The sequence below is a fragment of the Heptranchias perlo genome, chromosome 14, assembly GCF_035084215.1.
Source record: "Heptranchias perlo isolate sHepPer1 chromosome 14, sHepPer1.hap1, whole genome shotgun sequence".
Classification (NCBI taxonomy): Eukaryota; Metazoa; Chordata; class Chondrichthyes; order Hexanchiformes; family Hexanchidae; genus Heptranchias; species Heptranchias perlo.
Window position 1 is genome coordinate 71,641,815 of NC_090338.1, and position 27,906 is coordinate 71,669,720.

At 43.8% G+C, this 27,906-nt stretch overlaps 1 protein-coding gene across 4 annotated transcripts in view; it reads right to left on the reverse strand.

The window, feature by feature from the left end:
• The window catches only part of LOC137332605 (ran-binding protein 17-like), a 686,121-nt gene that overhangs the window by 250,303 nt on the left and 407,912 nt on the right, over positions 1–27,906 (reverse strand). For all 4 annotated transcript variants that reach the window (XM_067996561.1, XM_067996562.1, XM_067996559.1 and 1 more), the window contains one exon: positions 3,187–3,290. In XM_067996561.1, the coding sequence (XP_067852662.1) occupies positions 3,187–3,290 (104 nt within the window). The remainder of the gene's footprint in view (positions 1–3,186; positions 3,291–27,906) is intronic.

Sequence of the window (27,906 nt, forward strand, 5' to 3'; positions counted from 1 at the left end):
CACCTTCCCTTTACAGTCTGCCTCTCTTCCATGTATCTCCCTTTTATACATTTCCCACAGTGTATTATAACACAACGAAGAACTAAATGTTGGACCATTTGTCACGTTATCATTAACAGCCCTCCTGTACCTACTAGTAACCATGTTTTCTTATACTACTGTATACTGTTGATTTTCCTGTGCATACACACACTCTCGAGCCAAAATACGTTACATCATTGTTTCTATATATTTCTTGGTGTATTCTCAAATGAGGGTAAATAAAGGAAAATAACAGACAAAAAAAGCAGCAAAGAAGACACCATGAAATTCGCCACCCAAATGGGACACTAACCTCTTGGGTTTTGTGGCAATGCACAGCAACATGGTACTTCATCCTTCAATTTTGGCTCTCAGTGCCTCTCCACTGCTAAATAAACTCAATCTACTGCTAGATTTGATGCTCTTGCTAACTGTCCTCTTTCTCAGTATATATTTTACTTAAAAGGCGACAATAATGTCACTAATTCATCACAGCTCCTTTTTAAATCCTTATTTTCCCTCCACTTCAGATTCCCCAATCCGTTCCATGCTTAAGCACTTCATCCACACCCAGACCTCTGCCAATTCTGCTCTGTAACCAGCTGCTTGGAAGTACACAAGGGAATCAGCCTGCCCTGTTCTGTTGATCATCCTAACATTGAGCAAATACCAACAACAGGGTTATCCTATACTTTGGAGCTCCATCAGGGAAGTTAACCAATAATGACATCGTTCTGTGTTGCAGCAGTGCAAGCAGCAGAGCACTGGTCTCCTGTCTAAAAAGCTGGAAGTCCTGAGCCTGGGTTTGGATGTCCATTGAGTCTAGCCCGCCTCAGTCAAGGTGAGTTGTCAATCTGCTAGAGAATCGAGAAATTCCACTTCAGAGGGGAGGGGAAAAATGGTCACTGCTCCACTTGCCATACTGAATAACATACATCAGATAATTGGAGGGCAACTTGGATTGTGCATTGACACCTGCTGGTCCATCGCAGCTATATCAAGGATATGCGATGGACCTGTATCTTAAAGGAGATGAAGTCAGGACAATGTCAAAATAAGAAGAAAAAAAGCATAACATCTATACTTAGAAGTTAAGGATGACACCATACACACAAAAGTACACTGGTCTTGCTGTAAAAGTTGACACATAACTTGCACATTAACACAACTCTTATGACCTCTGGAGACCTGAGGGCTTGACATTCACTCATGATTTTTTATTGCCCAAGTGGTTTATACAACAGTAGCGAATGTAGCCTTTAAATCAATGCAACATATGCAATTTTTTAAAAAGATGAATGGAAATGAATATGACATAGGAACAGGAGTAGGCCATTCAGCCCCTCGTGCCTGCTCCGCCATTTGATAAGATCATGGCTGATCTGTGATCTAACTCCATATACCTGCCTTTGGCCCATATCCCTTAATACCTTTGGTTGCCAAAAAGCTATCTATCTCACATTTAAATTTAGCAATTGAGCTAGTATCAATTGCCGTTTGTGGAAGAGAGTTCCAAACTTCTACAACCCTTTGTGTGTAGAAATGTTTTCTAATCTCGCTCCTGAAAGGTCTGGCTCTAATTTTTAGACTGTGCCCCCTACTCCAAAAATCCCCAACCAGCGGAAATAGTTTCTCTCTATCCACCCTATCTGTTCCCCTTAATATCTTATAAACTTCGATCACATCACCCCTTAACCTTCGAAACTCCAGAGAATACAACCCCAATTTGTGTAATCTCTCCTCGTAACTTAACCCTTGAAGTCCGGGTATCATTCTAGTAAACCTACGCTGCACTCCCTCCAAGGCCAATATGTCCTTCCGAAGGTGCGGTGCCCAGAACTGCTCACAGTACTCCAGGTGCGGTCTAACCAGGGTTTTGTATAGCTGCAGCATAACACCTGCCCCCTTGTACTCTAGGCCTCTAGATATAAAGGCCAGCATTCCATTAGCCTTCTTGATTATTTTCTGCACCTGTTCATGACACTTCAATGATCTATGTACCTGAACCCCTAAGTCCCTTTGGACATCCACTGTTTTTAACTTTTTACCATTTAGAAAGTACCCTGTTCTATCCTTTTTTGATCCAAAGTGGATGACCTCACATTTGTCTACATTGAATTCCATTTGCCACAGTTTTGCCCATTCACCTAATCTATCAATATCCCTTTGTAATTTTATGTTTTCATCTACACTGCTTACAATGCCACCAATCCTTGTGTCATCAGCAAACTTAGATATGAGACTTTCTATGCCTTCATCTAAGTCATTAATAAATATTGTGAATAATTGAGGCCCCAAGACAGATCCCTGCGGGACTCCACTAGTCACATCCTGCCAATGTGAGTACCTTCCCATTATCCCTACTCTCTGTCGCCTTTTGCTCAGCCAACTTCCGAACCAAGTCCATACTTTTCTCTCGATTCCATGGGCTTCTATCTTAGCTAACAGTCTCTTATGTGGGACCTTATCCAATGCCTTCTGGAAGTCCATATAAATAACATCCATTGACATTCCCCTGTCCACTACTTTAGTCACCTCTTCAAAAAATTCAATCAGGTTTGTCAGGCACGACCTACCTTTCACAAATCCATGCTGGCTCTCCCTGATTAACTGAAAATTCTCGAGGTGTTCAGTCACCCTATCCTTAATTATAGACTCCAGCAATTTCCCCACAACAGATGTCAGGCTAACTGGTCTATAATTCCCTGGTTTCCCTCTCTCTCCTTTCTTAAAAAGCGGAGTGACGTGCAATTTTCCAATCTAGAGGGATAGTTCCTGAATCTAGAGAACTTTGAAAGATTATAGTTAGGGCATCCGCAATGTGCTCACCTACTTCCTTTAAAACCCTGGGATGGAAACCATCTGGTCCTGGGGATTTGTCACTCTTTAGTGCTATTATTTTCTTCATTACTGTTGCTTTACCTATGTTAATTTTATCGAGTCCCTGTCCCCGATTCAATATAAGTTTTCTTGGGATTTCCGGCATGCTATCCTCTTTCTCGACTGTAAATACTGACGCAAAGTAATTGTTCAACATGTCCGCCATTTCCCCATTGTCAATGACAATATCCCCACTTTCAGTTTTTAAGGGGCCAACACTGCTCCTGACCACCCTCTCGTAGGTTACATTTTATTTTACCTCGTAAATAATGAAGACAAACATACCTTGGCCTTATCTTCCTTGAAATTGCTACTGAAGAGTTGTGTCAGAGTTTCAAATGTTGTAGTTAGTGGCAGCATGAACACCTCAAATTCATCCTCATCTTCACCTTAAGTGTAAAATAAAAGAAAAGAAAATGTTTCCTGACCTTAAGATTATGACATTATGAAAATGACATTAAGATTAGAAAGACTTGAACTCAAGTCTTACACCACTTTATTCAGCCAGTAGTTAAATTTGTGCAGTGTATTAACGTTTCTCCTGCTCACTGTCCTAAATCTCTTACAATTAATCATTTATCTATGTCCCCTTGATCTAGACCCCCTCAATCACTGGAAACAGTCTGTTCCTACCTATCCTGTCCTTTCCTTTCATAATTTTAAACACCTCTATCAAATCACCCCTTAATTTTCTCTGTTCCAATAAAAACATCCCAAATTTTTCAAATTTTTCTTTGCATTTGTATTTCCTGATACCAAGCAGCATCTGAGTGAATCCGCACTGTACCCACTTTATAGATTCACTATTACATCTCAACTTTTATGGTACAGCACAGAAACAGGCCTTTCGGCCCAACAGGCTTATGTCAGTGTTTATGCTTCACACTAGCCTCCTAGAATCAGCACGGTGACAGCATGGAAGGAGGCCATTCGGCCCGTCAAGTCCATGCCTGCTCTCGACAAGAGCAATCCAGCTAGTCCCGCTCCCCCATCCTATCCCCGTAGCCCTGCAATTTTTTTCCCGTCGAGTATGTGTCCAATTCCCTTTTGAAAGCCACGATTAAATCTGCCTCCATCACCCCCTCAGGCAGTGCATTCCAGATCCTAACCACTCGCTGTGTAAAAAAGTTTTTCCTCATGTCACCTTAGGTTCCTTTGCCAATCACCTTAAATCTATGTCCTCTGGTTCTTGACCCTTCTGCCAATGGGAACAGTTTCTCTCTATCTGCTCTGTCTAGACCCTTCATGATTTTGAATACATCTATCAAATCTCCTCTCAACCTTCTCTGCTCTAAGAAGAACAACCCCAACTTCTCCAGTGTATCCAAGTAACTGAAGTCCCTCATCCCTGGAATCATTCTAGTAAATCTTTTCTGCATGCTCTCTAAGGCCGTGACATCCTTCCTAAAGTGCAGTGCCCAGAATTGGGCACAATGCTTCAGTTGTGGCCAAGCCAGTGTTTTATAAAGGTTCATCATGACTTCCATACTTTTGTACTCTATGCCTCTATTTATAAAGCCCAGGATCCCGTATGCTTTCTTAACCGCTTTCTCAATCTGCCCTGCCACCTTCAATGATTTGTGCACATATACCCCAGGTCTCTCTGTTCCTGCACCCATTTTAGAGTTGTGCCCTCTAGTTTATATTGCCTCTCCTCGTTCTTCCTACCGAAATGTATCACTTCACAATTTTCTGGGTTGAATTTCATCTGCCACGTGTCTGCCCATGCCACCAGCCTGTCTATATCCTCTTGAAGTCTATCACTATCCTCCTCACTGTTCACTACACTTCCAAGTTTTGTGTGATCTACAAATTTGGAAATTTTGCCCTGTACACTCAAGTCCAAGTTATTAATATATATCAAAAAAAGCAATGGTCCTAGTACCGATCCCTGGGGAACACCAATGTATACCTTCCTCCAGTCTGAAAAACAACCATTCACCACTACTCGCTGTTTCCTATTATTTAACCAATTTTGTATCCATGCTGCCACTGCCCTCTTTATTCCATGGGCTTCAACTTTGATGACAGGCCTATTATGCGGCACTTTATAAAACGCCTTTTGGAAGTCCATATACACCACATCGACCGCATTGCCCTCATCTACCCTCTCTGTTACCTCATCAAAAAAACTCAATCAAGTTGGTTGAATGCAATTTGCCTTCAACAAATCCATGCTGGCTTTTCTTAATTAATCCACACTTGTCCAAGTGACTGTTAATTCTGTCCCGGATTATCGTTCCTAAAAGTTTCCCCACTACTGAGGTTAAACTGACTGGCAGTTGCTGGGTTTATCCTTAAAACCTTTTTTGAACAAGGGTGAAACATTTGCAAATCTCCAGTCCTCTGGCACCATCTCAGTTTCGAAGGATGATTGGAAGATTATGGCCAGTACCTCCGTAATTTTCACCCTTACTTCCCTCAGCAACCTAGGATGCATCCCATCCAGACCGGGTGACTTATCTACTTTAGGTACAGCTAGTCTTTCTAGTACCTCCTCTTTATCAATTTTTAGCCCATCCAATATCTCAACTACCTCTTCACTTACTGTGACTTTGGCAGCATCTTCTTCCTTGGTAAAGACAGATGCAAAGTACTCATTTAGTACCTCAGCCATGCCCTCTGCCTCCATGCGTAGATCTCCATAACCATAAGAGATAGGTGCAGGAGTAGGCCATTCGGCCCCTCGAGCCTGCTCCCCCATTCAATGAGTTCATGGCTGATCTGATTTTTACCTCAACTCCACTTTCTTGCCTTTTCCCCATATCCTTTGACTCTCTTGCTGATCAAAAATTTGTCTAACTCAGCCTTGAATGTATTCAATGACTCAGCCTCCACAGCTTTTTGAGGTAAAGAATTCCAAAGATTCATGACCCTCTGGGAGAAGAAATTCCTCCTCATTTCCGTCTTAAACGGGCGACCCCTTATTCTGAGACTATGCCCCCTAGTTTTAGATTCCCCATGAGGGGTAACATCCTCTCAGCATCTACCCTATCGAGTCCCCTCAGAATCTTGTATGTTTCAATAAGATCTCCTCTCATTCTTCTAAACTCCAATAAGTATAGACCCAACTTGTCTCCTCCTTTTTGGTCCCTGATCAGTCCCACCCCTCCTCTTACTACCCATTTACTGTTTACATGCCTATAGAAGACTCTTGGATTCCCTTTTATGTTGACCGCCAGTCCATTCTCATACTCTCTCTTTGCCCCTCTTATTTTCTTTCTTGCCTCCCCTCTAAACTTTCTATATTCAGCCTGGTTCTCACTTGTATTATTAACCTGACATCTGTCATACAACCTTTTTTTCTGCTTCATCTTACTCACTACAGTTTTGGGCACCCCATTATAGGAGGAATATAAAAATAATGGGAAAGGAGCAGTGTAGCATTAGGATGTTACCAGGTGTTACAATTATGAAGAGTGACTTGAGACTGTGGGACTTTTTTGACCACAGCCGAGAAGGATAAGCGGTTACCTGATGGAGGTCTTCAAGATTATCAAGGATTACAACAAAGTCAATGATAGTAGATTATTTCCACTGGGAAGCGAGACAGTAGCATGAGAGCCCAAATGTAAAATAACCACAAAAGGAATTAAGTGGGTAGAAAAAAAATGTTTTACACAGAGGGTATGTAGAAAGTTAAATTCTATGTCACAAACCCCAAAGTCCATATTTAAAAAAAAAAATGGAATTCAATTGCTGCTTGAAAACCATGAATACTAAAGAAAATAGGAAGTGAGCAAGAGAATTGGATTAGACTGGGGCTCACGTAGAGAGATTTGACATGCCAAATGGCTGTTCCTGTGCTGGAATGTGCTATGATTCTAAGACACTACCACCAGGGTATCAATCACTGATTACTTAGTTTATAAGAAGTCCCAAGGTTAGATAAGAACAGAATTGGTGTTGGTTGTAATGCCCTCCATAGTCGAAGAGCCTTCTGACATTCACTACCGAGGCTCACAGATGAAGAATGGCCACAGGGACAAGGTTTGGGCAGCTACTGGTACGTGTGGAACAGTATCCCCGCAAGAATCAGCGCCTTCAGGCAAGGTGGAAAGTAACGTGGGGAGAGAGAAAGAAACTTTACTTCCTCTGATCGGCAAAAACAATGCATTCGGAACAAAATCTCTCAAATGTTACTTTCCTTTTGAATTATGCTCAATGGTATACTCCATTTAATAGGTAATATTTAACAGGAATTCATTCAGATGCTGCTGAAATGATAAAGAGAGAAGTCACAGTAAGTGACAGGCTGTTGTAAATATCAGGGTGAAGACTTGAAGCTCCATTATATTAATTAAAATGGAGCCGTTTGATTGGCTGGCGACCAGCCTCTAACTCCCAGCAGAAAATTACAATCTTGAAGCCCCATTTAAATATCAAAGTGGCATCGTCTGCGTATTTACAGGGACAAGGATAAGAACTGCAAGCACAGACATTCTGAAATAAAAAAGGCAAAAGCTGGAATTACACAGCAGCCCCGATATTACCGGGGAGGCGGGATGGCAGCAGGGGTGGGGGCGACTGGGTAACCCGCCCAGTAACATCCACTTACCGTGGCTTCCGGGTTTCCTGTCGTCAACCTGCGCAGTGGGCAGACTGCGCACCCGCATCACAGGCTGTCAGCTGGAGGAGCCCTATTTAAAGGGGCAGTCCTCCAATGCTGCTCCTGCAGCAAACAACCAAAAGTACAGAATGGAGCAGACCAGGGGAAAGGCTGCTCCCAGATTTACCGATGCCTCACTCCAGGATGGGGTGAAGAGGAGGAGGGATATTTTCTACCCAGCGGATGGAAGTGGCCTGCCTCTGCCGCCAAGAAGGCCTGGCTCGAGGTGGCAGAGGTCACCAGCAGCAGCAACGTCGTCTGCACTCTGATCCAGTGCTGGAGGCGCTTCAATGACCTAACTAGGTTAGCAAAGTGAGTACACTTACTCATTTTCCGTCTTCCACATCACCGCCCCCACCCCACAACTCCTTCTGCACTGCCAACACTACTCTATCACATCACTCCTCACACCCACTCAAAGCTCATCCTCAACTTACCTGCACTTACTCACCTCCCCAGTACTCATCCCACCACTACCACTCAACCCAATCTTCATACAATGTCATGGCTCTGTCTCACACTCACCCTCTGATGCATCTCTTTCATGGTCAGCCTCACCCAAATCAATGCATTCAGCGGTTGGCCATGTCACCATCCCTCACTCACGCCTCTCTACTTTCTCCCCTTATAGGAGAAGAGAGCCCAGAATGAACGAGAGAGGGAGAAGACCGGAGGGGGGCCGCAACATCTGGTCGTCCTCACGGACGCGGAACAGGAGGTTCTTGAACTAAGCCGCACCCTTGGGTGCCTGTCCGTCAGAGATGCCGAGACGGCCACCTGACAAACGGCTGGTGACAGAACTTTAACATTCAGCACTCACAATAGCAAATGATGTTAACATGCCTTGCCATCTTCAGCACCTCAACATATGTCATAATGCTTAATATTGCCTTTTGTCCTCTTACAGGGCCTTCAGCGACTGCCGTGACGGCGGAGAGTGATTCCACAGAGGACCTGTCGGCCTCTGAGGGGGCACCGTCACATCTGAGCGAGCCATCCACCAGCGCCGATACACACACCTCAGTGGGTCCTCGTCCTCACTTAGTTAGGGTCGCACATGGTGAGTCACCACACACATGAGCACAAGCAGACACTGGTGGCAGAGGCAGCTTTGGAGACTTCGCGTCGGTGGGAGCATTCTTCTCCAGGCTCTGCACAGCTGGACACAGATGCTGAACCCTGGGGGCCATCCTTTAAAAGGAGAATGATCAAGTGGCAGCAGCACATTTGCGAGGTGCTGGAACAGGTGCCACGCGCACTCTCCACAATCGTGCAGAGGATGGAGGAGTCCAACTCCTGCATGAATGGAATGGTGGCACAGGTACAGGAGGGAATCTCTGAGATACTGTCACAGGGACGTGAGGGCATCTCTGAGATAGTGTCGCGGGTAAGTGCGGGAATGTCTGCGATGGAGGGAAGGCTAGCCTCCATGGAGCTTCAAGCACGGCTCACCAATGAGTCCATTGAGGCCCTGACAATGGCCCTTCGGACTCAGGGTGAGCAACTTTCTGCCACCTTAAACAGGCAGGCAGATACTCTGGCACTGGCCTTACAAATCTTCACACATGTCCTCCAAGCTGTAATCCAGCAGGGTGGTAGGAGTGATGTGGGCCTGGTCCAGGAGAGGGATGTTGGCGAAAGGGGACATGGAAGTGGGGACGCCAAAGTGCCCCCACGTCTCACCCGTTGCCCCCCTCTCAACCAGTACCCGCAATGCTGCCTCCTCCCCAGGTGGCCGAGTCTGCCCCTGCACAGGTGCAAGTGGAGCAGTCTTTGGAGGGGCCCTCACGGGCACCGAAACGCAGAGTGCGCAGGCCCAAAGCATCTAATTGGTCAGGGCATGAACAAGAGCTACCCGCCACTACCTCTGCTGTAGCCACAGGGGAAGCACCACATAGGAGTACTCATAAGGATAAGGCGAAGGTTTTGTGAGCACAAAGTGGATTCACAAAGGTGTTTGACGGTTTGTCATGTTCTTTATTTATATTTGATTTTTGTTAATGGCACATTAAATATTATTATTGTCACCACTACTGCCACGTCTTGGCCATTCTTGACTGGCTTATGTAATAAGTCCCTTTCATGAAGTTCACCATGAACACCCACACTTGATGCCACCTATTGGGTCATTCTACAGTGGTGTATGTGTAGTTGCAGGACTATTTTGTGCAGGGGGCGGGGGATGGGGCTGGTGTGGCCGCTTCTCTGTCCAGGTGGTGAGGACTGGACTCTTCACACTGTCTGATGTTAGGAGAACCGTTCGCATATCAGTGACTCCCTGGCCTCACGAGCAGCCAGGTGAGCCGCTGTTCTGCCCATAGGTTGTTCCTCCTCCTCTGCCTCCTTGTCCTCGTCCTCCTCCTCCTCAATATGGGTGGCAGATGTGGATGGGGCCGCCTCCAGCGGCACCTCTCTCTGTTGTGCCATCTTGTGCAGGGCATAACAGACGACTATAATGCGTCCCACTCTGTCTGGTGCATATTGAAGCGCTCCCCCAGAATGATCAAGGCACCTGAAGCGCATCTTGAGCAGCCCTATAGCATGCTCAATTGTAGACCTGGTAGCGATGTGGCTGTCGTTATAGCGACGCTGTTGCTCGGTGGTGGGATTCCTCAGAGGTGTCATGAGCCACGTGTGTGGGGGTATCCCTTGTCCCAGAGGAGCCAGCCCTTGCGGGTGTTCGGTGTGTAGAAGAGGGGCGGGATGTTGGACTCTCAGAGGTTGAAGGAATCGTGGCAGATGCCAGAGTATCTGGTGCACACGTGAAGGAATCTCTTGCGGTGGTCACACGTGAGCTGAGTGTTGATGGAGTGATAGCCCTTCCTGTTGATGAACAGTCCTGGCTCGTGTGGAGGTGCTCGTATTACTATATGGGTACAATCGATTACATCCTGCACCCGTGGGAAGCCAGCCACAACGTGGAATCCCACTGCCCTCTCCGTCTGGCTGAGGTCGTCTATGGGGAAGTTGACGTAGTGCGAGGCCCGGTGAAACAAGCCGTCAGTGACCTGCCTTATACACTTGTGTGCAGATGACTGAGAGACCCCGGTGATGTTCCTGGTGGCACCCTGGAACGATCCGGAGGCGAAGAAGTTGAGGGCAGTGGTGACTTTGAAAGCGACAGGTAAGAAGATGCTGCTCGGGCCAGCCGGGAGCAGCTCAGCATGAAGGAGGCTGCAGATGTCCGCGACTACCTGGCAACTGACTCTGAGCCTCCGTATGCACTGCTTCTCAGAGAGGTCCAGGAAGCTGAGCCTCGGTCTGTAGACTCTGTGGTGAGGGTAGTGCCTCCTGCGACGCCGCTCTCTCTGTTGTTGCCCTCCGTGCTGTTGTGCAGGTGCGTGTGGTGCAGCACTGTGTTGTGGAGCTCCACGTGGCGGAGGTGGACGGCATGCCTTGCGAGGCTGGTGATATTGCTCGTCCTCGGATGAAGTGATGAATGCAGCTATGGCGCCCCCCATCCTGACGGTGTGAGTTTGAGGGGGTCTGCAAAGTACATAAATGTGTTTGCACAGCATAGTTTAGGGTATAAATTAAGAATTTTGAGTGGAAAGACAAAGGAGTTGCAGCCAAAACTTTGTCCGAAGTGACAGAGTGCCCTGCTGCAATAAATGAGGTTTTCATCTGTCAAATAATCCTTTGTATCTCCCACTGGCTACTGGCTGAAACACGTCTGCTCTAACAGGGAGCGTTTCCCACAGCAAGGGAAACACACTGAGGATCCTTCAAAATTGCACCCCTGCCAAAATCTCCACTCAATGAGGTCTGTCAAGTACCTAAATAACTATGTAAAGTAGCATCTCGCCGGCTTTAATTGCCGGTGGGAGTCCCGCATGCGGGAGCAGCGTGCGCACCCGGACGTATCACTGGGGAACCGGGCTCTGAACCCGCTCCAGGATTCCGCCATTTTAAGAGCCTCCTGTCCCCAACACACCTGCTTGGCCATCTGAAAATCGGCCCCAGCAGGTCAGTCAGCATTTGCAAGAGAAAGACAGGTCAGTGCATCTGATAGTAAAATTTCAACAGAAATGATAATGAAGGACTATACCTAAAACATTTCTCTTTCAAACCCTGACTGATCTGTTGTGCATTTGCAAAATTTTCTATTTTTTGATTTTATGCTAAAAGGGTCCATGACAAAACTATGTAAGCAAGAAAGAACAAATTTGCATCATACAGCACCTTATCACGCCTCTCAGAATACCGCAGTGCTTTACCTTCAATGAGAACTTGGGAATTACACAGAATTACATAGAATGGACAGCAAAGAAACAGGGCATTCGGCCCAACTGGTCTATGCCAGCGTTTATGCTCGTCACGAGCCTCCTCCGACTCGTCTTCATCTAATCCCATCAGCATATCCTTCTATTCCTTTCTCCCTCATGTGTTTATCTAGCTTCCCTTTAAATCCATGCTATTCGCCTCAGCTACTCCATGTGCTAGCGAGTTCCACATTCTTTCCACTCTTTGGTAAAGAAGTTTCTCCTGAATTCCCTATTGGATTTATTGGAGACTATCTTATATTTATGGCCCCTAGTTTTGGTCTTCCTCACAAGTGGAAATATCTTCTCTACGTCTACTCTATCAAACCCCTTCATAATTTTAAAGACCTCTACAAGGTCACCCCCTCAGCCTTCTCTTTTCTAGAGAATAGAGTTCCAGTCTGTTCAGCCTTTCCTGATCAGTGTATCCTCTCAGTTCTGGTATCATCCTTATAATTTTTTTTGCACCCTCTTCAGTGTCTCTATGTCCCGTGTATAATATGGAGACCAGAACTGTGCACAGGATTGAAGTCATTTTGTGTATAGCAATGATTGAACAATTAATCTATTTTCTTGATACTATTGTTTGAAGGTGGAATGTTGGCCAGGACACTGGAAGAACTCTCTGCCCTTCTTTGAATAGGTCAGGAGATCTTTAACGTCCACAGAGCCCTGGTTTAATGTCTCATCTGAAAGATGGCCCTCCCTCAGTGCTGTACTTAAGGGTTAGCCTAGATAATGTGTTCAAGTCCTGCAGTGGGGCATGAACTTACAACCTCTTGACTCAGAGGTTGAGAGTGTTACCAACTGAGCCAAGCTGATGCTTAACATGCACAAACTCTTTATATGAATTTAAGTGTTTTCGAGCTGTTTGGTGGGTGAGGAGGACGGTTGCCTTTAATTGTTTGCTTTTTATTGCAGCACAGCAAGCTGTTTACTTCCACACTGAATAAAAATCGTAAAATATTCAGATTAAGTATTGTGACATTTCTATACGTATAAAAGATGCTTTACCGTTCTAAGTTTGAGCATAACTGATCTATTGTCCCTCATGACCTGAAGTGCTTTTATCCAAATGGTCTCAAGTCACAAAGTGTTCAGGGAATGAACAGCCCGAGACAAGTTGTCACCCTTTTAGCAATCAAGAGCAGGCGCCAAAAACATTCAGCTAAAATGTAAGAGAGATCACAGTTACTCTATAACTGGATTCCGATCATTTTTGTAATGCATTTTTTGCACTTTATTTTACAACCTGATAAAGGCCAATTAGCTTTAGTTCCAATATCACGACTGTCTGAGAGGTTTTTTTCATCTATTTTCTCCCCTGTTCTCCTGAAGGCCTGAGGATCTCCATATAAGAAAGGTTTGTTGATGTTCATAGAAATACTGGGGAAGGGAAACCTTGCTAACATTAGAATTCGGTTTACTATGTTAATGTTGTTTTCTTGGATTGACGGTTATTTAGATAAGTTGGCCTCTCCCCACTTCATGTAACATTGGTAAACTGGGTACCCTCCTGTCAAACACTGCTGTGGTCCTGTTCCATAGGCACCAACACCTCAGCCAGGTGGCCATTCATCACTGGGGGGGGGTGGCGGGGAGAACGGGACAGTGCATTACAAGTCAAACTGACTCCTGCCCTAACTCAATATCCATACATTTGCATTTGCATCACGCGATAGTGATCAGAAGTGGGGACCCTGACAGAATTATCCCTCCCTAGTCCAGGGCTGCTGAGTTTAATTGTAGGACCCGTATTACTGCCCAGGCTGTTAGACTGGGGATCAAATCTGGAACCAGTGAGCCTCAGCTACTCACTGGTTAGGCTTACTGAGCTATTGGGGAAGTGGGATTGAGTGTTTGACAACAGGACAACCACTTTACCAGGTAATACATGAAGTGGGGAGAGGTCAACTTAACCGACTAACTGTCAACCTGAAAAAACATACTTAATTAACTAAGTTCAGCAGAATTCGAGTAATAACAACATTTCTCCCCTCCCCCCCCCCCCAACTCCGTTACTTCTCTAAACATAAATGTACCTTCTGTAGGTGCACATAGTTGGTGGTGCTATCTTTCGGATGAGTGCTTTGGGTAGACATTAAAGATCCCATGACAATACTTGAAGAACAGGGAATTCTCCCAGTATTTCAGAGAACGTTCCTCCCTCAATAACATCAAAGACAGAATTAGTGGGTCACATCTCATTGCAGTTTGTGTGATCTCGCTATGCTCAAAATGAATGTCACATATGCCTACATAACAACAACCAATGAATTACAAAGTAATTCCTTCTACTTGAAGCACTTAGAGATGCTACTGAGAGATATGATGAGGCACTATATAAATGCGAGTCTTTCCTTTATAGCAATGCAGTGACATTGCATTCCTGTAGATAAATCATCCTGAGCAAAGGGAGGCTTAAGACCATACTTCAGGTACACTAACATTGGTAAGAACGCAAAAGGAGGGTGAATTCTTATACAGTTGTGCTACAACAGGCTTACAATACAAATATAAATCCAGACCAGACCTATTGTTAATCAAGCTAGTAGTGTGAACAGGAATTTGTATACAAATTGCTGGTATAATATGAAGTAATCTAAGAAAAATCAAGTCTGCACAATGTAACAAATTCCACTTTTGTAACCATTACTCAAGTGCTTTCCTTTTAAAAATAAGAACACAATTCAGCCTATATGTGTAATTGACTCTTTCATTAACGGAATAGATGCCATATCCTTTAACTCAATTTTTGAACACCTTAGATGTTCTTGGAAGACAGGGATATATATGAGTGGGAGAATGTGGTGTTATGTAGGATTAATATTTTGTTCTTTTAATTCAAACTATATAAGTCAATGAAAGCAGTACTGTCTCTTTTAGTATTAATTAATCAATTATGGGCGATAATCGCTTTTTTTAATCATTGCTCCCTTAATGAAAACAGTTTTATAATGATTTGTTTACTTGACATCTAATGAGGCACAGCTGCCTGCCGCAGAGCAAACGCTTTCTCATGGATATGTAAATGAACCTTGACAGATGCCAAAATAATCACGTTTAAATTGCTACATCGAGTGGTTCATAAAACATTGTATGATTCGGTAATGGCAAATGCTACAGCAATGTTTTTCTTTGCATTGTTTAAAGTGGTAGACAAAGAATTAATTTTTAATGTGCAGCACTATCATTTATTTTATTTCAACCTGATTTAATATATTTGCACATTTTTAAAGAGTGTTCCTCGTTGTTACCATATACGTCAGCTCACTCAAGAGTTCTTTTATAATCATTGTTTGTTCCCCCAACTTTCTTCCCTCCTCTCCTGAAGTACTGACTCGAGCACAGGCCATCCCCTTGGACCTTACCCAACTGTCACGTGCAAGGCTAGGCAGGCTATTTGACCACAGAGGCATCACTGCAGGGCCCAATGCTGATCTTCATCCAGTAATCAGGAGGGTGAACCCTGGCTGATACCCCTGCCCCCATCCCAAACCCCCCCATAATTTTGGATCACTGGGGTCAATTTTAGTACCCCAACAATGTGTTCAGCCTGAAATCAGGTGAGTCGCACCTGGGACATTCTGATCTGTGTGGCTTTAGTGCTACACCAGGTGGTGCTTTGATCCACCAGGCCATTGGAGGTAGCTGGACAGTTACCATTGTTAACCTCAAAGCACTACTGAGCCCTCTTGTAATGCACTATATACACTGCAGACTGGATTTGTAATGCATTTTTACACTGCAGTCTGGATTTGTAATGCATTATATACACTGCAGACTGGATGTGTAATGCATTATATACACTGCAAATTGGATGTGTAATGCATTATATACACTGCAGACTGGATGTCTAATGCATTATATACACTGCAGACTGGATATGTAATACATTATATACACTGCAGACTGGATATGTAATACATTATATACACTGCAGACTGGATGTGTAATGCATTACATACACTGCAGACTGGATGTGTAATGCATTATATACACTGCAGACTGGATGTGTAATGCATTATATACACTGCAGTTTGGATGATAACTTAATAGGGAAAAACAAGAACACATACTGGTCTTTTACAGAATCTAGTTAGTTTACAGGAGTGGGTAAGGGAAAACAATTAACTTTATAACAAAAAAGAATTTACATAGAATATGGTTGATTTTATTTTGAAAGTTAAATTTTTACCTCCTTGCGACATTCACAAATTTAGTTTGAAAATAACAGTCTGGGTGCCAATTTGATAAATTATATCCGTATCCACTGCCAAGCAAGTCTATTGTTGCAGAAAATCATAACATGAGACACATGAGTCTAATTAAATACAATACTGTACAAGTTGCAAGATGGTTCTTGAACAAAAACCAAATGCTTTCTAAAGTAAAGACCAATTAATGTAGGACTAATGTTACTTCTTAGGATAGATTTGCATTTTGCTAACCGCTCCAAAGAGCGCTGTTTATTCAGAAACGGATACAGTTTAATAAAATGTCAGTTACGGTATCACTGCTAAAAAAAATCACTGAGAAGTAGAATGTACAACAGTTAGTTCGATTACATTGCCTTGGCGCAATGATCTTTTTATTTTATTAAGCAGAGCTGACTACATTTTTTAGCTTTCAGAGGACAGGCCCCTTATACTAGCTTTCTTTCCCTTCTGTTCAGAAAATCTAGCTTTTATTTCACAGTGAATACAACTGAATAGAAATTTGGTACCTTTCTGGAGTGTTAGTAGGTAAATCTACAGCAAGGTATGGAACAGAGACCAGGCAGATCAGAAGGTCCCAGGTTTGATCTCCGGTCTATGTTAATCTCAGCTGGGGCATTGAATGAGACACTACAACTGGCCTCAGCTCACCTGGGCTTTGGGAAGGGATCCTGCTCCTGATTGCTATCTGATGACTGCTGTCAGTTAAAACAGGATTGGACTTTGTTCTCCATGATTGGATAGCCTGCCAACACTCACCATCTGGGCTCTCGAGCTTACTAGAAAAATGGGTATTGTGTAGTGGTTATGTTACTGGACTAGTAATCTAGGCCCCTGGAATAATAATCCAGAGAATGTGAGTTCAAATTCCACCATGACAGTTTGAGAATTTGAATTTAGTCAAAACAAAACCTGGAAATAAAAAGCTGGTATTAGTAAAAGTGACCATGAAGATTTTGGATTGTCGTAAAAACCCAACTGGTTCAATAATGTCCTTCAGGGAAGGAAACCTTATCCAGTCTGGCCTATATGTAACTTGAGTCCCACACCAACGCATTTGATTTTTAACTGCCCTCTGAAGTGGCCCAGAAAGACACTCAGTTGCAAATAGCGATGGGTAATAAATGCCGGCCTTACCAGTGACTCCCACATCCCGAGAATGAATAAAGAACATATGTGGATGGCCACTTGGGAGAAGCATTGCAGGGCAGAGGGGTTTGCAGCAGTGGAGAGGACAAACATTGAAACATTTATGTTGCCCACACTGTTTGGGTATCACACATTAATCATCTTATAACTTTTAGCAACATGAAACAATGCATCCATAGTAATTCCAAAATTTAATTAAAATAACCTTGAAATATGAGACCCCTGAAACTGCATAAGGCATACAAGGATTATTCCATTCATAGATTGCTTGCTAACTCAACGCAGAGGACTGGTAAAGTTTTGGAAGAGTAGGCGACATGAATATTGCATTTTTTTTTACAAGTTCTGTACCAGGACTTGGCTCCACACTTAAACAAACGGTCTCCATAATGGCTTCATACTTATGTCCACAGAAAATCCACATGCTGCCCTACCTAGATGAATATCACCTATTACTAATAACGTGTTACCTAAATTTTCTGTTTTCTTCAAACACCCTTAACCTTAAACTATGTCCCCCTGGTCCTTAAACCCTTGCTCAAGAGAAGAACATTCCTGGATCCAAATTCTTTATAATTGATAATGTTACAGGCCTCTATTAAGTCCTCCATCTTCCACCTGTTCTCCAGAGAATGAAGTCTCAGGATAAACAATTCTTCCTCATAACTCAGCCCTCTAAAATCAGGACTCAGCCTCGTACCTTAGTCTGGACTTCCCCCAATAATTTTACATCTTTCTTGTGATACAGAGACCAAAATAAACGCAGTACTCCAGCTGAAATCTCACCGAGGCCAGATCTACAACTTATTTCCTTAGACTCACATCTTCAGTTATATATTGAAACATTTTATTCACCACCTGCAAGCGGTGAACTAACAGTTTTAATGCCCTATCCATCAAAACCCATACATCTCTTTCCTGCTGACACCTCAACCATGTTGCCATTTAACATGTAATTCACACTCACATTTTCTAACTAATCACATTGCTTTATACATGTATGTTAAACTCCATCTGTCACCTCTCTGCCCATTGGCCTAGCCTGTCCAGAACCCCATGGATTATCACACATTGGTTAGCATCATTGGCCAGTGCACCCAGTTTGGAATCATCTGCAAACTGAGACACCTTGGACAACATTCTGCCCTCTGAGTCATTGATAACAATTAGAAACAGCAGCAATCCCACACTGACCCCTGAGAGACTCCACTGGCAACCAGTTCCCACTCTGATGCCTCTATCAAGTACCACCACTCGTTGTTGTTCACCTTTCAGCCATAACCTCGCTCCGGCCTAGTTTATCCCCTCGGCACAAACCTCGTCAGTCAGTCGGTTTTGTGGGACAAAAACCTGCCTGAAATCCAATTACACAATATCCACTAGCTCTCCCCTACCCACTGGATCTGTGATCCCCTCAAAGAACTCCAGTAAATCGATCAGACACGACCTGCCCCTTCTGAACCCAAGTTGGTTCACTTTAATCGGACTCTTGTTTTTCCACATGATCCCTCGTGGGAGAAATTTTAGACTGTGCAATTGTGGTTCAGTAAGAAGCACTAGAGCTCCTTGGTGCATCTGTCGGTAGTTGTAGAAGGTTTTCTGCAGCCATGCACAGAAAACTGTCATAAAGCCTGTTTATAAATTCTCACAAAACTCAGAGGAATGGCTGCAGCTTTTGTAAAACAAAAATCTCACAACACAAAGTTTTTGCCACATTACCTCTCTGACATGATGGGCAATGCATAACAGATGAAGCAACCACACAAAGGAGCTCGAATGTCTCACCTTACCAGTGGCAGACAGAGTACAGGCAGAGGACAACCACTTCAAGCTTAATCCAAACGTTATTTTAACTCTTTCATTCTCAAAAATATTGGTGCCTTTCACTCTCGGTTCTTTGCTCCCTTCAAACTGAGTATGCCTGGTCTCACTTTTAGGGCTGCAGACTAACGTACAGTTACCACCAAAAAAACTTGTATTTATATAACGTCTCTAATGTAGAAAATGGTCCCAAGAAACCAAGCCAAAGGAGGAGCTATTAGGAGGGGTGAGAGGTGGGTTTTAGGAGGGTCTTATCGGAGGAGAACGAGGTGGAGAGGTTTAGGGAGGTAATTGCAGAGTGTGAAGCCTAGATGGCTGAAGGCATGGCCGCAAATGGTTGAGTGAGGCGCACAAGAGGCCAGAATCAGAGGAACAGAGAGTTCGGGAGGGCTGGAGGACTTATAAAGATCCAGAGGAGTGACGCCATGAAAGGATTTAAACACCAGGAAGAGAATTTTAAATTTGTGGCGCCATTGAAACATAGAAACATAGAAAATAGGAGCAAGAGTAGGCCATTCGGCCCTTCGGGCCTGCTCTGCCATTCAAAATGATCATGGCTGATCGTCTAACTCAGTACCCTGTTCCCGCTTTTTCCCCATTTCCCTTGATCCCTTTAGCATTAAGAAATATATCTATCTCCTTCCTGAATACATCTAATGACTTGGCCTCCACTGCCTTCTGTGGTAGAGAATTCCACAGGTTTGCCACCCTCTGAGTGAAGAAATTTCTCCTCATCTCGGTTCTAAATGACATACCCTGTATCCTGAGACTGTGACCCCTGGTTCTGGACTCCCCAGCCATCGGGAACATCCTCCCTGCATCTAGTCTGTCTAGTTCTGTTAGAATTTTATATGTTTTGATGAGATCACCTCTCATTCTTCTAAACTCTAGTGAATATAGGCCTAGTCGATCCAATCTCTCCTCAAATGTCAGTCCTGCCATCCCAGGAATCAGTCTGGAAAACCTTTGTTGCATTCCCTCCATGGCAAGGACATCCTTCCTCAGATAAGGAGACCAAAACTGCACACAATACTCCAGATGTGGTCTCACCAAGGCCCTGTATAACTGCAGTAAGACATCCCTGCTCCTGTACTCAAATCCTCTTGCAATGAAGGCCAACATACCATTCGCCTCCCTAACTGCTTGCTACACCTGAATGCTCGCTTTCAGCGACTGGTGTACAAGGACACCCAGGTCTCTTTGCACCTCCCCTTTTCCCAATCTATCACCATTCAGATAATAATCTGCCTTTCTGTTTTTACAACCAAAGTGGATAACCTCACATTTATCCACGTTATACTGCATCTGCCATGTTCTTGCCCACTCACCCAACTTGTCTAAATCACATTGGAGCCTCTTTGCATCCTCCTCACAGCTCACATTCCACCCCAGCTTTGTGTCATCTGCAAACTTGGAAATGTTACATTTAGTTCCCTTATTCAAATCATTGATATATATTGTGAATAGCTGGGACCCAAGCACTGATCCCTGCGGTACCCCACTAGTCACTGCCTACCACCCGTTTATTCCTACTCTCTGCTTCCTGTCTGTCAACCAATTCTCAATCCATGCCAGTATATTCCCCCCAATCCCACGTGCTTTAATTTTGCACACTAACCTCTTGTGGGGACCTTATCAAAAGCCTTCTGAAAATCTAAGTACATCACATCCACTGGTTCTCCCCTATCTATTCTACTAGTTACATCCTCAAAAAACTCCAGTAGATTTGTTAAGCATGATTTCCCTTTCATAAACTCATGCTGACTTTGTCCAATCCCGTTAATGCCCTCCAAGTGTTCTGTTGTCACATCTTTTATAATAGACTCTAGCATTTCCCCACTACTGAAGTTAGGCTAACTGGTCTGTTATTCCCTGTTTTTTCTCTCCCTCCTTTTTTAAATAGTGGGGTTACATTTGCCACCCTCCAATCTGTAGGAACTGTTCCAGAGTCTATAGAATTTTGGAAGATGATCACCAATGCATCCACTATTTCCAGGACTACTTCCTTTAGTGCTCTAGGGTGTAGATTATCAGGCCCTGGGGATTTGTCAGCCTTTAGCCCCATTAATTTCCCTAGCACTATTCTTTTACTAATACTGATTTCCTTCAGTTCCTCTCTCTCACTATACGTTTGGTTCCCTAACATTTCTGGCAGGTTATTTGTGTCCTCCTTTGTGAAGACAGAACCAAAGTATGTGTTTAATTGTTCTGCCATTTATTTGTTCTCCATTATAATTGCCCCCATTTCTGACTGTAAGGGACCTACATTTGTCTTCACTAATCTTTTTCTCTTGACATATTTATAGAAGCTTTTACAGTCAGTTTTTGTGTTCCCTGCTAGTTTACTCTCATACTCTATTTTTTCCCTCTTAATCAATCTCTTTGTCCTCCTTTGCTGAATTCTGAACTGCTCCCAATCCTCAGGCTTGCCACTTTTTCTGGCAATTTTATATGTCTCCTCTTTGGATTAATACTATCCCTAATTCCTTTTGTAAGCCACTGTTGAGCCACCTTTCCTGTTTTATTTTTGTGCCAGACAGGAATGAATAATTGCTGTAATTCCTGCACACATTCTTTAAGGTCAGCGAGGACAGGTAAGATGGGTGAGCGGCACTTGGTGCAGGATATGATCTTCCCAATCTTTAACTCGAGGAAATTGTGGTTTATTCAAGACTGGGTTTTGGACAAGCAGATTGAGAACACAGATTGGACAAGCAGATTGAGAACACAGAGGCAGTGTATGGGTAAAGCTAGATATGGTCAGCGTACAAATGGAAGCTAACCCAGTGTTTGGGGATGATATTGCACATAGATGAGGCCATGTGCAATGGGGGCCAAGGATAGATGCTTGGGGGATTCTGGAGGTAATGATGCAGGGGTAGGAAAAGAAGCCATTTCTGGATATGCTCTGGCTACGATTGGATAGGTAAGAGTGGAATCAAGCAAGGGCAGTCCCACTGAGCTGTACAATGGGGGAGAGGAGTTGAAGGAGGATGGCATGATTGACCATGTCAAAGATTGCAGAAAAAGTCAAGGCGCATGAGGAGGGATAATGCACCACAGTTACAAAGGATTTCATTTGTGACATTAGTTAGTGCTGTTTCGGTGCTGCGGCAGGGGCAGAAACCTGATTCAACAGGGTTGTGGGAATGATGGGTATGAATTTGGGAGGCAACAACAGTCAAGGACTTTGCAGAGGAAACAGAGGTTGGAGATGGACAGAGGGGTCAAGGGTGGGTTTTTGAGGAGGGGCTAATGACACTGGGGTTTTGAAAGAGAGGAGGACAGAATCTGAGTAGAGACAATAATTTATGATGTCAGCAAGCATGGGGACCACGAGGGAAAGTTGGGGATCAGCAGTTTAGGGGGAATGGGGTCAAGGTAGCAGGAAGTGGTTCTCATGGAGAAGATGAGCTTTGAGAGGGCATGAGGAGAGATAGAAGAAAATCTAGAGAAAGATGCAGGTTATCGGCTAGATCGGGGAGAACCTGAGGGGAGGTTGGGCTTGGTGGGCAAGCGGGAGGTGGGGGCGGGGGGGGGGAAAAGAGAGGCAAAGACAGCTAAAGAGATGGTCCCCAATCCTAGTGACAAAGAAGTCCATGAGTTCCTTACACTTGTTGGAGGTGAGGGCTGGGACAGGGGTGAGGTGTTTAAGGAGATAGTTGGTAGTGAAGAAAATAAGCCAGGCGTTAATTTCTGCTCTCCAGAATGATCCTGGAATAGCGGACTGCTTCAGCAGAGTAGAGGGCGGCCTAATGTGGTCCAGCCAGATCTGGCGATGTATGGTTAAACCAGTTGTGTACCAGATACGTTCAAGTCTGCACTCCTTAGACTTGAGGGAGCAAAGCTGGGAGCGATACCAGGGGGAATGAACAGGGTGGGACAGATTAAAGGTTTTTTGGGGGTCAAGAGAATCAAAGGTGGAGGTGAGAGAGTGGTTGATCAAATCAATGGCTGCAGAAATATCATGGAGAATGGAGGGCTAAAGGCTAAGCAGCTAGGTGTTTGAAAGTAAAGTTGTAAGTGACTTGGGGAACATTTTTTCTAGGGGTGGACACAGAAGGGGGTTGGAAGGGGGTTATGAGGCTGTTGATGGTGAGGGATCTAAGGAAGTGGTCGGAGATTGTCTTGTTAGTGATCGAGGCCATGGGAGAAGAGAGGCTAGAGGAGATGGCATGATCGAGGGGGTGGCCGTGAATATGGATAGGAGAGGGAGAGGTTTAGGGAGGACAGGAGAGCAGTGAATTAAGAGGTCACAGGGCAAAGGGAACTGAGAGGGAGTCAATCAGTACAGAAGCTGAAGGAGAAAAGGAGGGAGGATATAGACTCATACAGCACAGAAGGAGGCGTGTCAATGCAATATCCACAATAAGGCCTTGATCGCGATTGAACAGAGATTCTGGAGGGAAATATGGAGAGGTGCAATGATTGTTGATCCGCTGGCAGAGTCATTGGGGCAATGGTTGGTGGGGTGAGTGGGACGGGAAGGAGGCTGCCAAGGTTTGTTATCAGTGGATGTGCTGGTGGGGGGGGGGGGGGGGGTGGAAAATCAGTGAGAGAAGAGGATGGGACAGTTGGGGTTTCTGCTCGTAAGGAGGTATTGACGGGTGCCTTGATGGGTCCTTTGGAGAATGCCAAGAGAAGCACAAAGAGTAGCTGTGGGCTTAGTCAAGGGCTCTTTATATTGACAATATTCTCAGCTTGCCCGCAGCCATATACAAAATGCCACACTTTGTGATTATAATGTTCTCTACCTTTCCAGTATTCATCCTATGGCTTGAGTGAAATTGCCAATTTAGTTCTGAATTAGGACAGATTTGTTCTGCAGCAACATAACCACGAGGAAATGGTTTATATCGATTCTACAGCACAGAAACAGGCCATTCAGCCCAACTGGTCTATGTTAGCGTTTATGTCAACACGAGGCTCCTCCCACCCCTCTTCATCTAATCCTATCAGCATATCCTTCTATCCCTTTCTCCCTCATATGCTTATTTAGCTTCCCCTTAAATGCATCTATGCTATTTGCCTCAACTACTCCTTGTGGTACGTGTTCCACATTCTTACCACTCGTTGGATAACAACGTTTCTCCTGAATTCCCTATTGGATTTATTAGTGACTATTTTATATTTATGACCTCCAGTTTTTGACTCCCCCACTATTGGAAACTTTTTCTCTACATCTACCTTATCAAACCCTTTCATTATCTTAAAGACCTCTATTAGGTCGCCCCTCAGCCTTCTCTTTTCTAGAGAAAAGAGAAAAAAGCCTGTTCAGCCTTTCCGGATAAGTATATTTTCTCAGTTCTGGTATCATTCTTGTGAATCTTTTTTGCACCTTCTCCAGTGCCTCTACATCTTTTTTATAATATGGAGACCAGACCTGTTTACAGTACTCCAAGTGTGGTCTAACCAAGGTTCTATACAAGTTTAACATAACTTCTCTGCTTTTCAATTCTATTCCTCTAGAAATGAACCCCAGTACTTGGTTAACCTTTTTTATGGCCTTATTAACCTGTGTTCTAGTGATTTGTGTATCTGTACCCCTTGATCCCTTTGCTCCTCTACTCAATTTAGACGCTTATTCTTCCTACCAAAATGCACCACCTCACACTTATCTATGTAGAAATTTATTTGCCAATTACAATTGATCATTTCACATAGGATCCTTACACTCAGCAGGTAGAGACTCTCATTCAATCGGTTCGGATATGAACCCAGGTCCCAGCAGTGAAAGGCCAGAATCTAAACCATTGTACAGCTCAGTCCCCTACAATCTTTCAATTATAAGGACAACATATTAATGAATCATGCAATTAAATCTAATTTTCATTTGCATATGTAAATCAGTAATTACAAAAAGACTTCCCAAAGAATTCAAAAATTGTAATGAAATTTGTACAGCTTAATTGTGTTGATCACAGCATATTAATAAATACACTAATTACACCCATTTACATATAGAAATTGGATTAATTACAAAAAAAACTTTCCCTAACAACTCACAAAACAGTAAATATGTCTACAGTGACTTGGAAGGTGAACCTGATTTTGGGGAATGCTATACTGAAAAGACTTTCCATACAGTGCAGACTCCAGCTTATTAAACTAAATGCTCTGGAATAACCTGGCTTAATGTCTATTACACAGCTGAAGTGTTACACCATTGTTTCATTCACGGTAACACAAATAAATGTAACTTTCTTTTCCAGTAATCTCCCAATCCCCTATCCTGAAGGTGCCAGCAGCCCTGTGCTACCTCCCCCAAGTGACCATTCTTTGTGTGAGCCTCGGCAGTGAGTGGAGGGCCTGACCCTGTCCTTCACCCAGTGCCCATTTGTGTTTTTCCCAGCTGGGATCTCTTGATGTCAATAAGGAACAGGAAACCCTGTCTGATTTTTCCCATCCCTAGCCTAGGGTCTGAGACTAATTATAGCATCGCTATTGTTGCCCCAGCTGAAATCAGCTGACAGCACAGATCGGAGACTTGGAGCTAGGACTTTCTGTCTAACATACTGAATGCTGCTTTACCAATTAGACTCATTCCCAGCGCTTTTTTTTGTGGGAGTGGGAGGGAAGGGGAAACCATGCAAATATTTGGCAAAATCATTTGTTATTCCAAGTTACAGTTACAACAACAACTTGCATTGATATAGTGCCTTTAATGTAGTAAAACATCCCAAGGCTCTTCACAGGAGCGTTATCAGATAAAATTTGACACTGAGCCACATAAGGAGGTATTAGGATAGGTGACAAAAAAGCTCGATCAAAAAGGTAGATTTTAAGGAGCGCCTTGAAGAGGGAGAAAGGTAATGAGGTGGAGAGGTTCAGGGAGAGAATTCCAGAGCTAAGGGCCTCGGCAGCTGGATGCACCGCCGCCAATGGAGGGGCGAAAGAAATTGGAGATGCACAAGAGGCCACTATTGCTTCTTAAGTTTTGAAAAGGTTGGCAGTCTTATCTACATATAAAAGTTTGCAGGACCTTATTCCCTCTCCCCTCCATCTCCCATCTAGCCAGTGAGTGTCAGCAGGCTTTCAATCAGAGCGAAGTATCAAAGATAAGCCCAATCCTGTCCTCACTCGATTTCCACACACAGGCATTTTCCAGCAGGAGTCACTAGGTAGCTATTTGAAGCAGGAACCTGGATTGATTTTTTTCCTATCTCTAGCCCTCTTTAACTGAGGCCAATTGTACTATTAGCCCAGCTAGGATTGAACCTGGGACTTTCTGCTCTTATTGGCTCACTCCAGACGAGGCAGTGGCGACTGAGCCACTCGGAGAGCTGCGTCTTATTTTCCTACAGTTGCTGGAAGCAGCAGAATGTCGTTTTTACCATTTTGGACAATAAAATTACAAACTATAGATATTAAATTATTTTATGAACTAGATATCCACGGCATTGCTCACAGGTAAAAAGTAAAGTGTTTGATACTCTACCCCACCTGGTCACACTGGGGGCCATTGCCAACTGCCACCTGCCCCCGTTTACGCTGGATAAAGGGGTGGCTGGCAGTTGAAAATTGGAAAGAAAAGGCTCCGTAACATATTGTTGCGAGACTAGATGTTAGGCTATTGCACAATATGGCGCCAGGGGCACCAGTGGGAGAAACCACTGTCAGCAATCAAGCTGTGTATGTGCAGAACCCTCTTGCTTCGGCAAAAGTCTGCCCTTCGTCCAATCAGGACGTGACAGCGATTGACTCAGCTGGGGCAGACTTTTCAGACTAATCAAGTTGGTAGAAGGTGATAGCTTCAAATCATGTTTTCAATATAGCTATCCCCTTATTAAAAATCTTACATGTGCACACACTTCCTGTCAACTTTTCACATTAGGAATTCTGATGTCCACATTTATAATGGCAATTTGCTGTGTAAACTTGTCATGCTGTAATTATACCCTCACTTCCCCCCCCCCCCACCCAGTGGAGGCACTAGATCGCCATCACTGGTGGGAGGACATAATTGCAATGTGACAAGTTTACAGAGGCAATATAAAAATAAGAATGAATGTATTTAAAACATTATTTATCTCCGTGCACTCTACTCCAATTGTTCCCAGGCCTCTAACGCTGCTCAGCCTAAGGACTACACTTGTCTTGACACCCATGTGCAACACCATGGCAATCGATTAGTTATATATAGAATAGATAGACAGATGGACAATAGATAATTCTTGGAGTAACACTGGTCCAATCTTGTGCTAAAGGTTACAAAGAATGAATGACTGTGTACACTGTACACTAAAAAGAAGATAATAGATAGCTGGCAGTGAGTTACAAGGAAGTAATTCAATCCAGCACTTCTGATAATGCCAATTACAAATGCCAGCAGAATCTGGGGATTGAATTATCGTCTTAAACTCAATTCCTGGTATTTTTTTTTCTCCAGAATACATTAGGAATAATTTTATTTTTAATTAACGCCCATTTTTCACATTTCTTACTGCTACAGAAACAGACAGTTGATTAGAGCATTTCAGAGATCGGGAAATAAACATCTGCTACTGATTACACTGAATGTGTTGGAAATGTACAAAGGAGAGGAAAACACACAGTAACATTTCACCTGGAGACCAATCATCTGATGGAGCTGCTGAGTATTTCCAGCTTTTAGTTCAGATTTCTAGCATTTATGTTTCTTCTTTTTATCACTCCTAGCAATTTAGTTTTTAACCTGGCTAGTGTTTTGTAGTGTTCTCCAGGGAGTTAGATCAGCGACCCTGTAGGGTCATTGCTCAGTTTCTACATTTGTTATCTGACCTCCTTCTCTCAATACCTCTGTTATTGGATCCCTTTCTCTCCAAACCTCTGCAATCCATTACTAGATCCTTTTCTCTCCATACTTCTGCAATCTATTACTTTCTCTCCGTTTTCTGCTGTGACAGGTTCCCTTTAATTCCACACCCTATGTTACTTGTGACCAGATCCCTTTCTCTCTCCAACCTCT